General features: G+C 38.7%; 2 protein-coding genes across 8 annotated transcripts in view; one reads left to right on the forward strand and one right to left on the reverse strand.

Moving 5' to 3' along the window:
* LOC136866463 (E3 ubiquitin ligase Rnf121) overlaps positions 1-4,732 on the reverse strand; it is a 186,992-nt gene extending 182,260 nt beyond the window's left edge. The window contains exon 1 of one of the 2 annotated variants that reach the window (XM_067143448.2): positions 4,708-4,732. Coding sequence is in view for 1 of the 2 variants with exons in the window: in XM_067143447.2 (XP_066999548.1) it covers positions 4,199-4,225 (27 nt within the window). In the remaining variant the exon portion in view is untranslated. Of the gene's footprint in view, positions 1-4,198; positions 4,558-4,707 lie in introns of those variants that run through there. The other variant, XM_067143447.2, reaches the window with a different exon arrangement.
* Positions 4,733-4,843: 111 nt separating this feature from the next.
* The window catches only part of LOC136866464 (NADH-cytochrome b5 reductase 2), a 159,089-nt gene continuing 147,818 nt past the window's right edge, over positions 4,844-16,114 (forward strand). The window contains exons 1-2 of one of the 6 annotated variants that reach the window (XM_067143452.2): positions 4,869-4,985; positions 6,208-6,291. In XM_067143452.2, coding sequence (XP_066999553.1) covers positions 6,274-6,291 — 18 coding nt within the window. In that variant the 5' untranslated portion in view covers positions 4,869-4,985; positions 6,208-6,273. Of the gene's footprint in view, positions 5,029-5,622; positions 5,676-6,207; positions 6,292-16,114 lie in introns of those variants that run through there. The other 5 variants (XM_067143450.2, XM_067143453.2, XM_067143451.2 and 2 more) reach the window with 5 other exon arrangements.

The following is a 16,114-nucleotide window of genomic DNA, read 5'->3' on the forward strand; positions in this document are numbered from 1 at the left end:
GCGATCAAAAATATCCGGTGTAGTGCATACTGCCTGAGAGGTTGTCACAATGCGCTCACATAAAGTTGCTTCATCAAGAACAGGAGTCCCATACACTAGAGACTTAACGTGTCCCCACAGGTAAAAGTCCAGGGGATTCAAGTCAGGAGAGTGTGGTGGTGGCCAAGTAATCGGTCCTCCTCCAACCTATCCAGAGCTCAGGAAAATGGGTATTGACGTACCTGCGGGCAGCAGACTGAAATGTGCAGGAGCATTATCTTACATGAAAAACATTTGTCGATGGGATGCAAGTGGCATATCTTCCAAGTAATCAGGCAATGCAGTACGCAAGAAATTCGTGTAGTTCTGTCCAGTAAGCCTATTCAGAAGAATGTAGGGTCCCAACAAGAAATCACCAACAATGCCTGCCCAGATGTTAATGGCGAACCTCTGTTGATGAGAAGATTGGATGATTGCATGAGGAAATGTAAAATATTACTAAAATTAATTTGTGTCACAAAGTTTGAATAAATCTGTAAGTATATGTTTCCAGACCCATGTTGTCACAATTTCTTTTTCTTCTCTCTATGTGAGGAATCCATTCTTAAATTTTTGCCGTCAAGTTTTGGTACACCTTGTAGGGATCACTTTATTTTTATATAGTGTCCTGCCTTTGATATACATTTTCTCCATTGGACTGTGAAGTTTTTGATGCAGTCCTGATAGAAAGAAGAGGGACATGTGCGGCGCCAGTTGCGCACCAACTCTTCTACACTTGCATCATCGAACCGCTGTCCTCCTAGGTCTTGTTTGAGTGGTCCAAACAAATGGTAGTCACAGGGTGATAAATCTGGACCTATGGAGGGTGTTCCAGAGGTGTCCAGTGAATTTCCTCCAGTTTTTCCTGCGTTAAAGCGGCCTTGCATTGTCATGGAGAATAATGACATTTCGGATTGGTTGCCAGTGTTGCTAAGTGCCATACACAGCTTTTCTTCATTCAAAAGGAGACAGTAAAAGGCTGCATTAATTGTCCTTTGTTCGTGAAGAAAATCCACCAGCAAAACGGCCGCGGAGTCCCAGAAAGCGGTTGCAAGCACCTTTCCAGCAGATGGGCGTGTTCTGGCCTAGACTGGACCTCCTTCGTCTCTTTGCCGTCACTCCATACTTGCTTGATTTGACTCTGGGGTTTAATGATGCACCCAAGTTTCATCACAAGTCACAATACAATGCAAGAAATCTGCTCCTTCCTCTTCGTAGCGATGCAGGAATCTCTAACGAACTTCCTGGCATAAAGTTTTTGTTCCTTGTTGAGGAGACGAACGAACCCACCTGGCAGACAATTTTCTGAAATGGAGTTCATCTTGAAAGATGGTTTGAACACTTCCGTAACTTATTCCTATGGCCAAAACAATTTGCAAAATTTTTATTCGTCGATCTTCACCAATAATGTCACGAATGGCAACAATGCTTATCCGCGGTCTCCTTTCATGAGGTTCATCTTCCACAGCTTCTCTTCCTGCCACAAATTTTTTAGCCCACTCGTACACTCAAGTTTGCGAAAGTGTTTCTTCCCCAAACTGTGCGCGAAGCAGTCTCAAATATTTTGGAAGGTTTGATGCCCTCTTTTGCGAGAAATTTGATAATGATGTGTTGCACAACAGACGCGCACCTCTTGCTCACTCATGGCGTACTGAAGCAGCCCTGCTTTCCACTGTTGTTCGGGCGTGCAAATCTCTAGACACCCCCATTAACATCCTGGCAAAGCCCCACCTCAGAATTATTACTAACAGCAGTGGTACATTCAAATTCCCGTTTATATTTGATCTGCCTTCGTACAGATCATACAACTTTCACTGTGTGTGCTGTGAATACGTTTCTTGAAGATATTCCAGCAACCTTCACTGACCTTGACAATTTTTCAAGAAAAAGACATGAAATTAACAGGAGCTGACCAACATTAAAGAAAATGAAAAACCTGGTTGACTACTTGTATTGTGAAAGATGATTTTGTTGTTCTCAGATATGAAGTTAATAACTAGGGCCCGGATGTTTATGACCTAAAAGTGTTAGAAATATGCGAGCATTTATGACCTAAAAATGTATTAAAATATGACAATAAACATATATAACTTAAAAGTTTTTGGTCAAATTTTTGAAACCTTCAAAATATTGCTGCTGTTTAAATTAACATTATATTGAAAATATACTTTTAAAAATCTAGAACATTCAATAATAATAAATAAGTAATAATTTATAATTATATTTTGAATTTATTTAATTACTCTATCCAGAGGTAACTCTCAACTCTGAACAGAATGAAATAAATGTCACATTTTGATGGGCGACAAAGAATTACAATAGCAAATTATGAATATTTTAAAGTTTTCAAATAGGAATGATCTTCTATTTTCACACCACATTGACTTGTAACGGGGGTAAGACCGCTCGACATCGCAGGATGTTAGTGGGCCATATCTGAAATACGGCAAATTCGACTTCAACTGAGGCTCACTATTCTCTCGCTTTGTACACATGTCTCTTTCTACACAGCTTATCCTCCTAATTCACATAAACATATGTTTCTAAGAAAGATAATTGTTAAAAATTACAGACAAAAATTAGGAGATGTGAAAAGTCCATCTTTGAGACAACTGAAAGTAGGTATGTGAAAATGGAATAAAAATTGGACAAAAACACAAAAATTCGCGGAGAAATATGACCACAATATGAAAAATTGCCAGAAAAAACGTTAAAAGAGCCAAAATATGACTTTATATGACACATGAAAATTGCATAATTTTAGTCACTGTAGATAATCATGCTTAAGTTTTATTTTCCATGGAAATAATATCAAGAAATAAAATATGACAGGTCATAAACATCCAGGAATAGTTACAGATATCTGTAGAGATGAGTTCTTGGTGAATGATTTACATCCACGTCAAGGATGGCAGTGGTTAAAGGATAAGGATGAAATATGGTATCCTTACCATGCTATTAAAAAGAAGATTGATCAGCCTTTCCTCATTAACGAGAGAGGATTGTTTCAGGTCAGTGACAGAATGCAAGACTTGAGTTTGAAGTGTGCATCAGTGACAATTTATAATGATTATATATTAAAAAGATGGTTCATGGTGTGGGTTACTGCAGTCACGTCCTAGTTCGTGAAGCATGAACAACAGCTGAGTGGCCTAGTAAGTGGTCCTGAGACTCGAGATACCAGTTGGTATGGAATGGGAGTGGGCATCTTGGACATTTTGAGTTATGGCTCTCCTTGTGCTCAGGCGGCTAGGACTATACAATCCACCAGTGGTCCCTAACCCATTAGAGGAGAGATCTTCACTAGGACTATGTGTTAAGTAAAAGTAGCATCCTGCTTCACAGAATTTACCGAGCTCAGAACATTTTAAGAAAGCCTCGGACCTATGAGAGTAACGGAGTCCCACACCCACTTGCCAGGTGAAAGACTCCTTGGAAACAACTTGGATAACAAAATGGAATACGTTGGGAAGCTAGGCCCTATCAATATTAATGGTGATTATGGAAGAAAGAAAATAGAATTGGCTGCGTCAGCAAAGAGGATGCATCTGGATGTGCTAGGAATAAATGATATTCGGATAAGGAGATAAAGTGTACTTGACAGGTGTTAAAAAGGGAAGGGCTGAGTCTGGGGTAGGGCTGTTCATCAGGAATACAATTGCATGCAACATTGTTTCTGTTAGGCATGTAAATGAGCGATGTTTTGTAGCAATAGACTCTAGTCTCTCTGACCATTTTTTTTGCTCGGAGTGAATTTCGTGCACATTTTGCGCTATTCTTCTAAATAAATTAATTAAATGAACAGGGTGCCGAAACACGATACCTATACAGAAACTTATTTTGAATGCACAAAAAATAAAATTTTGAATTTCTTTTTATTTACACTCATTTTTAACTGCTCTGTCAACAATACTCTTATAATTTGAGGTTATCTGAAATAACCTAGATCTCAGGAAAACTACTACATCTAACGATCATTCATAGACTAAGACCAGGGTGTATAATTCAATATAATAACACGGCAGTCTCCAAATGTTAGATGAAAATGATCAGAGCTTACAAATCAATAAAAGCCAACCCCCAGCCCTTACATGCAAATACCTTAGAGAGTAACGATATAATAATTAAGATAGTACACCGAAGGAAAACATGAATGATACGCGCTTCATTTTATTTTTACCTTGTTTTCTCCATCAATACTCGCCATGTTCGTTCAATTATGACGATTATAACCCAGGGGATCGAACCATGCGATATACGTATTTTCAACACGTCTACGTAATATGGTCAGATAAAATACAAAAATATGTCCACCAAACTGTCCGATGAAACTTATGTTACAAGCAAACATAGTATACACATAAAGCCAGTCCACTCCATTTAAATACAGGTGTAAGGTAAAAGAGGTTATCAATTTTCTCTCATGTTATTAGCTGCACGGACCACATCCACACAAATTAACAAAAAAAAATCGAACCATCATCCGTATGGCAAAGAATTCCTACGTAAAGAGTGTCTTCTCCTATTCGTTCTTATGTCATCAACCACCACAAGACCAAAGAGGATGTATGGTATAAGACATAAGCCAGAGAATGAATGATATATGGCCATGTGAATCGAAACAAGAAAACAGTCATATATTTCAGTGCAAAACTGGGTCAATGATCTGAAGTTCTGAATGTCGCTTACACCAAATACAGTGGTCTCTACTGTATTTGCTTACACATCACCAAAGAGAATAAGTAGCACATCACCATCAGTGCACGCTCACGTTCACAGACCAGAGAGCAGAATCTGCAAAGATACCGTAATCGTAAATCGACGTCATTATTTTTTTTAAATCACTGAGCCTGAGCCATGCCCGAGTAAATAACCTTGAAACTAGAGAGCACTTCACTAAAATTAAGTGGTGGTAGAATTCATTTACGGTGTGTAAATTCTTAAAAAGAAGTGTGATCGATTTCATGGTAATTGGACATGACAACCCTAGGAGAGGAAGGAACAGTAATAGTAAGGTTTCTCGGAATTAATGTCAGATATTTCATTTTTGGGTTCTTCTGAATATTCTTACAGGACGACATTAATATTTTCACCCTTGTAGATAAGTAATTTTTAAGTGTTTGGGTAAAACTTTACTTCTCGCAGCCCAACGTTTATAACATTATCGGGAAGTGAAAATAATGTAAATCTTACTTGGAATTCCTTTTAGAGGAGAGATGTGTTCATTGCCATGTCTAGGAACCCACCAGCCCGCCCCGAGAAATATATTTACTTTTATAACCTAATAAAGAACAGTAGCCGCCATCGTCCATGGCTCAAGTAGTTTCTTGCATTTTGTTTCGAACTCATATTTCGTACATTTTCAAAACCTATTTTAGTGTTGGAAGAAAAAGGGGCGGGGAGCGGTATGTGTATTTTAATTTATGCATGCGAAAACATTAGTTTGCATCTGTCTTTATACCTAGTCCCGAACAAAGAGGATATTCTCTAGTTTTATGCGTGTTCTTTTTTTTAAATGGGTAAAGGTATTCACTTGTCACGTGTATAACAAATCACACCCCATAATCCTGATAAGTCCTTCACATCTTTATATTTCTCTTATATGATCCTTGGTCTTTATAGCGTGAGGTGGTGTGGAGTGCTTCCGTCTACTTATTGTAATTGAGAATGACATAAGTTAAACCTATTTTAATGAATTTATTATTATTATTTTTAATTGTAAGCGCCACGTAATTTTCTGTCAACAGGATAACTTTTGATTCAGCTTCTATCAAATCTCAATTGTTAAACAGTAGAAGGTCTTTGATTACATGCCGTTTAATGCCTAATTCTGAACGTGTATAAATAAATATTATGGAATAGTTGCAGTTATAGTATAATATAGGGTGTAATTTTATAATCAGCTGATTATACTTCCACGGTCGAAGAAGCAGCTCATAACAGCGGGCATGCTTGTGACTATGCTAGAACAGTCAGAAATACCGTACTTTATTATTTATCTTCTGATAAATGCTTTGAGATTTTTAAAGTTTGATGTGTAATTTTTCTCTTATGATCAAACAAATCTGTGTACAGTAACTTAGTTTTTTTTCTTTTCATTTTTTCCCTAACTGGTCTGTCTGTATAAGTTAATTATTATTCCCTTTTGTTATTTGCTAGTCTGATAGGTCCTTTCTTTCTCTTTGTCAGAATTGATTGATACATCTGAATTTCTTGGAGCAGCTGTGTAATTCTGAGTATTTGCTTCCTTGAAAGATGCTGGCAAAAGAAGTGGTAATTCAAGCTGTTTTGCAAATGCTATCTTTTGATGTGAAATAATACTGATTCTTTTGTACCCTGTGATTTTGTGTTTAAAAGAAATAATAGTGTTGCTTTACTGAACTGATTGCCATATTTTAAGTCTCCATTGAGATTATTGCAATGTATTGTTTAGTGAGTTTGTTATTGGAAAACAATGAGTCATGGTTTAATTCCTATACCTCACTTCAAGTAATTTTATTTCATCTACATCTGAGGTAATACTAACTAATAATTTTTGTTGCAAAATTCCTTCCAATTATTTCTGTTGAAGTAGTTCACATTGTTGCTAATGAATGATATTGATAATAATAATAATAATAATAATAATAATAATAATAATAATAATAATAATAATACCGAGCTCGATAGCTGCAGTCGCTTAAGTGCGGCCAGTATCCAGTATTCGGGAGATAGTGAGTTCGAACCCCACTGTCGGTAGCCTTGAAGATGGTTTTCCGTGGTTTCCCATTTTCACACTAGGCAAATGCTGGGGCTGTACCTTAATTAAGGCCACGGCCGCTTCCTTCCCACTCCTGGCCCTTTCCTGCCCCATCGTCGCCATAAGACCTATCTGTGTCGATGCAACGTAAAGCAACTAGCAAAAAATAATAATTTTTAAAAAAGGGACTGCACACAAATGTGCAAAGAGATTGAAGTTTACAGGTTTCTACTGTACTCCTTAAAATTGTCTTTGATATAAAATCATTTCATAATTTATGATGGAATCCATCCTTGTGACTATCTCATAGCTCATAGTTTGCTTCAGCCCATTTCTGCTCCATTATAGTGTCTGTGATGAAGAATTCAAGCCATATACAATCCCATTTCATATTCATTCAAGTAGTTGAGCACTTAGTCAAGTTGGTGACAGCGTTAAGCGGAGTGTTAACTCCTCAATGTAGAATGGTTCTTTACCATAACCGTCATCATGTTCCCAAGAATTTGAACTTCTAAAGTATTTATGAAGAGGTTAGTGTTCTCATTTGGTTGTGGATACAGCTCGCTGTTCTCTGTTCTTAATGAACGTGATTAACCCGCTGTTGGTCAAGGGGTGAACGTGCCGCTCACTATCAAAATAATTTTGCTGTAAAAGCCCGGAAGCTGCATATAGTGGCGTGTAACTATGAGTAGCTGTTCATTGGAATGTCTGGAGTGAGGGGAATCAGTCAGATCGCAATTGTATCACCTTCAGCGAGTTCAGTGCTACTGAGCTGTATACTATTACATATCAGTGAGCGGAGCGCTTACCCTAGAAGACCATCCGTATTTATTACTGATTTGGTTTGATTCTCCATTTTCATATTTTGCGTTTGGCTTGCCAGATTTTTAGAATTCTTACAATTAATCACCAGTTTTAATTATTGTTTAGCCTACCTCATTTTTTTTTTTTTTTTTACATTATGAGAGTTTAAAATCAAAAGGCTAATTAGCTTGAAGAGGAGTTGGACCATGCAGAGAATATGTTTCAGTACGGAAACAGTTCTTGTGATGATTCTGAGGTAGATGAGTTTGTAAATAGTGACCACAACAGCAAAAGTGAACAACCTGCTGAAGATGGTAAAGAGGAAGAAAGTGCCGGCAAGAGAACGCAATGGAGAATCCACGCACCAAATCAGTGCAGACACAGACCAAGGAGGAACATCGTAATTCACCTTCCAGGAGTGACGGGAGGCCAGGAATTGAGAGACAATTACTGAAGTATGGAACTTCTTTTTTCCAGTGTTGGTTCTTGAAGAAATAACCTACTATATCAGTATGATGAAATGTTAGTTATTTTGAGGAAGGTGCTTTTTTTCTGGCAGTATATGCAAAAAAAAAAAAAAAAAAAAAAAAAAGCACTGGCAAAGTATGGCTTGAAGATGTTTGCTGTAGTAGATGTGAGAATATTTTATATACAAAGTATTGAAGTTTATTTTGGAAATCTACCAGAGGGACCTTTTCATTTGGATAATACACCAATGTGAAGAGAATGATTTGACCATTTCAGGCTTGGGTCGAAACGTGGCAGTGGACAATTGGTTCTCCTTTGTGCCCACTGTAAATGAGTTGGCTACTCAAAAGAATTTTATGATAGTAGTGACTTGATGAAAAACCACAGGGTACCTTTAGAAATTGTAAACACTAGACGAAGGCCTCCTTTCTGTAATCCCTTTGGATTTGGCAAAAACGCAATGGTCGTGTCTTAAGCTCCTAAGAAATGTCTGAATGTCATTTTATTAACATTGCATTATTCTGATAAGACTGATGAAGTTTCTAGAGAACTAAAAAATCCTGTTGTGAAGTGGATGTCATTTTTGACATGATGTCTGAGTACTCACTTGCAAGCATTTCATTTTGGTGGCCTCTTAGAAAATTTTCTTCTTAACACTGGTGGAGTAAATTCACAAATCATTCTGAATTGCAATACTAGAGGAAAGCTTTCAAGAAGAAAATTCCTGGAAACCTTGGGTCTAGATTTCACAAAGACACACTTGACCGTAAGAGCCTCATACAACGGGCTGAATAACAATTGTGACCGAAAAATAAAGTGATTAAAAAAACAAATAACAGAGCAAAAATAGTTTACCAAAGTTAAGAAAACCTCGCCATGTAACATTGGTGAGCTCTGCGCTCACCCTCGACCATCCGCATCCGTTCAGGAGGCTCGACCAGCGGCGGGTTAATATTGTTAGATTGGCTAGTAAGAGATCAATTCTTCAAATTTGGAAATCACCGTAACAATAATCGAGAAGTATACTTGTGCACATATCTTTCAATAATAATAATAATGATTTAGAAGCCCGAACAGTTTGATTTTTGAGTCAAAGGACACCTGAAACATTCCACTGCTTGACACATGATTGTCATCATTTTAGTTATTTTGTTTGTTAATTTCCTGATTTCCTCAAAAGTCTGATCTTCTCCTGGTGCTTTGTAGTTTTTTAATTTATTCAATGCTTGGTAGACTTCCTTTATTGTGGGGGGACTGATGTTCTCTGGTGGTGTTTTTTTTTTGGGTTAGTGTTGTACAAATAAAGGAGTTCTGTGGGTTCCTCACAATTTAGAAGCTTGTTGAAATATTTAGCCAGAATTTCTGCATTGTCTTTATTGTTATGAGCCAGCTTACCATTTTCATCCTTTATCAGTAGGGTCGGGGGTTCATATTTTTGGATCTGTTTTCTGAAGGTTTTTTAGTTGTCCCTTGATTGAGTTTTATGTAATTCTTCTTCAATTAATTGCAGTGTGTCGTTATGATGCTGTCTTTTTATTCTTCTTAGGACTTGGGTAGTTTCTTTTCTCTGTTTTACTAGATTTTGACAGGATATTTCTGATCTTTGGGACTGATGTAATAGCCATGCCTGATGTCTTTCCTCCACTGTTTTATCACATTCACTGTTCCACCATTAGTGTTTTTTGCGTGGTTTAATTGGAGCCAGGTCTTCTGCAATTTGTTTAAGGTTGTGTACTTAGTCTTCCAAGTTTATCTGTGATTCTTATTTTTTCAGTTGCTTTTTGGTAATTTTCATTGTTGATTAGCTGGGTAGGATCTATTTTTCTGTTAGTTTTAGGGGCTTGCTTTTGTTGTCTCCTCTGGGGAGTGAGTTTAATTTTTATTTTAACTACGTAGTGATCTGAACCTCTGTCTATTCCTCGGAGGACTTTGCCATTATAGATCTCTTTGTGGTGGTATTGTCCATGCAGATGTGATCCAGTTGCCATTCTCCTTTAGTGTAGGTAGGGTGTTTCCATGTTTTGAGTTTTTAAGGTTTTCTCTTAAAACATGTAGATTTTGAGATTAAGTTATGGTTTCGACTCAGATCAACTAGTCTCTCTCCATTTTTATTTGTTTTCTTGTGTGCTGGCCATTTTCCGATGATATCACAGTGTTTTCTTTCTCTGCCTAGTTGAGCGTTGAAGTTGCCCGTTAAAACTTTTACATGGTGTTTGGGTATGTTATCTATGGTCTGGTCCAATAGGTCTACAAATTATTCTGTTTCCTCGTGGTCTTTTGAGGAGTTGTTTTTATCATTAGTGGGAGCATGGGCATTCAAACCATGTGACCTTGCCGCGGTGGGGAGGCTTGCGTGTCCCAATGATGCAGATAGCCGAGCCGCAGGTGCAACCATATCGGATGGGTATCTGTTGAGAGACCAGACTAATGAATGGTTCATCGAAAGGGGGATAGCAGCCTTTCGGTAGTTGCAAGGGCGGCAGTCTAGATGATTGACTGATACGGCCTTGTAATAATACTCCACATGGCTTAGCTGTGTTGATACTGCTACACGGCTGAAAGCAACGGGAAACTACAGCCGTAACTAACTCCCGAGGACATGCAGCTCTCTCTCTCTGTATGAATGATCTACTGATGGTGGCTTCCTCCCGGGTAAAATATTCCGGAGGTAAACTAGTCCCCCATTCGGATCTCCGGGTGGGGACTACACGAGAGGGGGCGATCATCAGGAAGATGGATACTGACATTCTGCGAGTCGGAGCGTGGAATGTTAGAAGTTTGAATCGTTGTGGTAGGTTAGAGAATCTGAAAAGGGAGATGGATAGGCTAAAGTTAGATGTAGTTGGTATAAGTTAAGTACGTTGGCAGAAAGAACAAGATTTTTGGTCAGGCGACTACCGAATTATCAACACAAAATCAAACAGGGGAAATGCAGGAGTTGGTTTAATAATGAATAAGAAAATAGGGCAGCGGGTAAGCTACTACGACCAGCATAGTGAAAGAATTATTGTCGTCAAGATAGACACCAAACCAATGCCCACCACAATAGTGCAGGTTTATATGCCTACTAGTTCAGCGGATGATGAAGAAATCGAAAGAATATGTGAGGAGATAGAAGATTTAATACAATATGTAAAAGGTGACAAGAATCTAATTGTGATGGGAGACTGGAATGCAGTGGTAGGCCAAGGAAGAGAAGGTAGTACAGTAGGAGAATTTGGATTGGGACAAAGGAACGAAAGAGGAAGCCGGCTGGTTGAATTCTGCACTGATCATAATTTAGTCCTTGCCAATACTTGGTTCAAACACCACAAACGACGGCTGTATACGTGGACGAGACCTGGAGACACTGGAAGGTATCAAATAGACTTCATTATGATTAGGCAGAGATTCAGAAACCAGGTGTTGGATTGCAAAACTTTCCCAGGTGCAGACGTGGACTCTGACCACAACTTGTTGGTCATGAAATGCCATCTGAAGTTGAAGAAATTGAAGAAAGGAAAGAATGCAAAAAGATGGGATCTAGACAAGTTGAAAGAAAAGAGTGTGAGGGATTGTTTCAAGGAACATGTTGCACAAGGACTAAATGAAAAGGCTGAAGGAAACACTATAGAGGAAGAGTGAAGAGTCATGAAAAATGAAGTCAGTAGGGCTGCTGAAGAAATGTTAGGAAGGAAGAAAAGATCAACTAAGAATCAGTGGATAACTCAGGAGATACTAGACGTGATTGATGAACGACGAAAATACAAGAATGCTAGAAATGAAGAGGGCAGAAAAGAATACAGGCGATTAAAGAATGAAGTGGATAGAAAGTGCAAGGTAGCTAAGGAAGAATGGCTGAAGGAGAAGTGCAAGGATGTCGAAGGCTGTATGGTCCTGGGAAAGGTAGATGCTGCATACAGGAAAATCAAGGAAACCTTAGGAGAAAGGAAATCTAGGTGTATGAATATTAAGAGGGAAGGAAGACAAAGACAAAGCAGAAAGATGGCAGGAGCATATCCAACAGTTGTATCAAGGTAAAGATGTAGATAATTTGGTTCTGGAACATGAAGAGGCTGTGGATGCTGATGAAATGGGAGACCCAATTTTGAGGTCAGAGTTTGACAGAGCTGTGAGTGACCTCAATAGGAACAAGGCACCTGGAATTGATGACATTCCCTCTGAATTACTGACTGCCTTAGGAGAAAGCAGCATGGCAAGGTTATTTCATTTAGTGTGCAAGATGTATGAGACAGGAGAAGTCCCATCCGATTTTCGGAAGAATGTTGTTATACTTATTCCCAAGAAAGCCGGTGCTGACAGGTGTGAAAACTACCGCATCATTAGTTTAGTATCTCTTGCCTGAAAAATTTTAACACGTATTATTTACAGAAGAATGGAAAAACAAGTTGAAGCTGAGTTGGGAGAAGATCAATTTGGCTTCAGAAGAAATGTAGGAACACGTGAAGCAATCCTGACTTTACGTCTGATCTTAGAGGATCGAATCAAGAAGGACAAGCCCACGTACATGGCATTCGTAGATCTAGAAAAGGCATTCGATAATGTTGATTGGACCAAGCTATTTATGATTCTGAAGATGATAGGGATCAGATACCGAGAACGAAGAATTATCTACAATCTGTATAAAAATCAGTCTGCAGTGATAAGAATCGAGGGCTTTGAAAAAGAAGCAGCAATCCAGAAAGGAGTGAGGCAAGGCTGCAGTTTGTTCCCCCTCCTTTTCAATGTTTACATAGAACAGGCAGTAAAGGAAATCAAAGAGAAATTTGGAAAGGGAATCACAGTCCAAGGAGAGGAAATCAAAACCTTGAGATTTGCCGATGATATTGTTATTTTATCTGAGACTGCAGAAGATCTCGAGAAGTTGCTGAATGGTATGGATGAAGTCTTGGGTAAGGAATACAAGATGAAAATAAATAAGTCCAAAACAAAAGTAATGGAGTGCAGTCGAACGAAGGCAGGTGATGCAGGAAATATTAAATTAGGAAATGAAGTCTTAAAGGAAGTAGATGAATATTGTTACTTGGGTAGTAAAATAACTAACGATGGCAGAAGTAAGGAGGACATAAATAGCAGACTAGCACAAGCAAGGAAGAGCTTTCTTAAGAAAAGAAATTTACTCACTTCACACATTGATATCGGAATTAGAAAGATGTTTTTGAAGACTTTCGTGTGGAGCGTGGCATTGTATGGAAGTGAAACATGGAGGATAACTAGCTCAGAAAGAAAGAGAATAGAAGCTTTTGAAATGTGGTGTTACAGAAGGATGTTGAAGGTGAGATGGATAGATCGAATCACGAATGAAGAGATACGGAATCGAATTGGAGAGAGGAGATCGATTTGGCTAAATTTGACGGGAAGAAGAGATAGAATGATAGGACACATCTTAAGACACCCAGGACTTGTTCAGTTGGTTTTTGAAGGAAGTGTAGGTGGTAAGAACGGTAGGGGTAGACCGAGGTATAAATATGACAAACAGATTAGAGCAGACATAGGATGCAGTAGTTACGTAGAAATGAAAAGGTTAGCACAGGATAGGGTGGCATGGAGAGCTGCATCAAACCAGTCTATGGACTGATGACTCAAACAACACAGTAGGACCTACATTGTATATTTTTGTCATATTGTACTGAGGTTTCTTCTTTTCGTGTGTGTATGTTTTCTACTAAACTACCCATGTATCAGTTTACATTTGCCAGTAAAGATGGTTCCCTTCAGTAAAACTCTTAAGACCAAGAGTAGTAGAAGTTTAACACACCCTTTTTCAGATGTTTCTCTTGCCATTGATTTCTAATCAACACATTGACATAATTGGACCTTGTGGAGTTGGGAAAGAGAAATCGGTGTTCTTGCAGGGATAACCTACTCTTTGTGTTGGACAACACTAATTTCAATGAAACTTGGTAGGGTAATAATTATTCTGCTGTGTAATAATATTTACATACTTAAAAATAGTAATTTGTTGTTGTAGTTCTAATTGAACGTGGTGTACTGAAGCCATCGATTGCAGTGAAACTGGGTATGATAATCAATTAGACATCAAAACATTGCTACATGCCTGCCATTGTTACATAGGCTGTCAACTGAATGGTGTTGTGAATGATCTGAACAGGAATCCAGCAGTTTCCTCTTTTGTGCTAATCCCCATCATCCTTTCCCCTTATCCAGCATCTGCCGGGTCAGGGCAGTTAGTACACTTCTCCATCTTCCTTTCTCCTTCCAGCATTCCTCTTCCATCATTTTGTCCCAATCTAGGTTGTTACTTCTTGTACTCTTCTACTGAATCAATCCACCTTGTTCTAGGTCTCCCTCTCACTCCATTGTACTTCATCTTATCATTTGTTTTGGTATTCTTTTCTCCTCAATCCTCTTTACATGTCAAAATCATCTTAATTTCCTTCTATCAATTTTCTTATTGAAGTTTACCATTCCGACCTCGTTTCTCACATCTTCGTTTCTCAGTCTGTCTTTCCTCTCATACTTAGGTATTTCATTTTGCTGGCTTGAATTCTAATCTCCTCCCTACTTATCATTGCTCTGGTCTCGGCCGAATAATTCCGTATGGGTGCATAATACATTTTGTACATTATCTCTTTACACTTCTTTGGAACTTTCCAGACAAGTTTTCTTATACTCTGGTAGCTGTGGCACCCTCTTGCTAATCTCCATGTCCAGCCTTGTATTCTGCATTAATTCACCCCGTAGGTATTTGAAACTGTCAACAATTTTAAGGCTTTGACCACCAATCTTCGCAATGCGTTTCCATTGTCTTTCTCCTCTTGATATCTCCATGGTCTTATTTTCAAACCATACTTCTCTGTTTTTTCATTTAGTACATCAAGTTGTTCTTGTATTTCTTTGCTGTTTGTTCCCTAGACCACAATATCATCTGAAAACAGTATTATCTCCTTTACAGTTTTGTTATAACCATTAGAAACAAAAAAGGTGACAGCACATTTGCCTCTTTTAGTCCAGTTTCATTTCTAAACCATTCCGTCTTTCTAACTGGAGTCTGTCGCTGCTGACACAGCTGTTGTACATTGCTTGCACCACTTATACAGAACGTGTACCCAGTCTCTTTTCTGACCATGGTTTCTCAAACCTTCTTCCTTGGAATACTATATTCCATATTCGCCATTCTTTTCTATTAATTGCCTCGTGCTGAAGATTGGGTCCACTGCAGATCTTCCACTTCTGTTTCTCATGCAACTCCCCTTCCACCTTTCTTCTCATTCACTTCTCTTATATTCTTTTCAGTATTTTTACCACTCGTGATAAGAGAGTGATTGTATTCGGGAGATAGTAGGTTCGAATCCCACAGTCGGCAGCCCTGAAGAGTGTTTTCCGTGGTTTCCCATTTTCACACCAGGCAAATGCTGGGGCTGTAAATTAAGGCCACGGCCGCTTCCTTCCCAGTCCTAGCCCTTTCCTGTCCCATCGTCGCCATAAGACCTATCTGTGTCGGTGCGACGTAAAGCCAACAGCAAAAACAAAAAAAAACAAAAAAAACTGATTCTTCCTCCTCCCCCCAATCACACACACTTTTTTTGTTGCACAGAGTGAGTTAGCTGTGCAGTTAGGGGCATGCAGCTGTGAGCTTGCATTCAGGTTATAGTGGGTTCGAACCCCACTGTTGGCAGCCCTGAAGATAGTCTCCTGTGATTTTCCATTTTCAGACCAGGAAAATGCTGGGGGCTATATCTTAATTAAGGCCACGTCTGTTTCCTTCTCACTCCTAGCAACTTTCCTGTCCCACAAATACGTATCTGCATCAGTGTGACCTAAAGCCAATTTTAAAAAAACTCTTTTTTGCCCCCTTCTTAATCCTTTTTCCCAGTCTTCTGGCACACATTTCTGTTTCTATATGCCCTTTAACAATCTGTGCACCCATTTTAGTCCAACAGGTCCTTCAGCCTTTATCATTTCCACGTTAATTTCACCCATCCCTGGTGCCTGCCTCATTTTCATATTCTTCTGCTTCCTGATACGTTTCTGCTTATGCAGGTCATTCGCAGACCCTCTTCCAATCCTCTCTTTTTCCCCACATTCTATCATTCATCACTGTCTGCCACTGTAGTCTTCTCC

The sequence above is a fragment of the Anabrus simplex genome, chromosome 3 (assembly GCF_040414725.1).
Source record: "Anabrus simplex isolate iqAnaSimp1 chromosome 3, ASM4041472v1, whole genome shotgun sequence".
Lineage (NCBI taxonomy): Eukaryota > Metazoa > Arthropoda > Insecta > Orthoptera > Tettigoniidae > Anabrus > Anabrus simplex.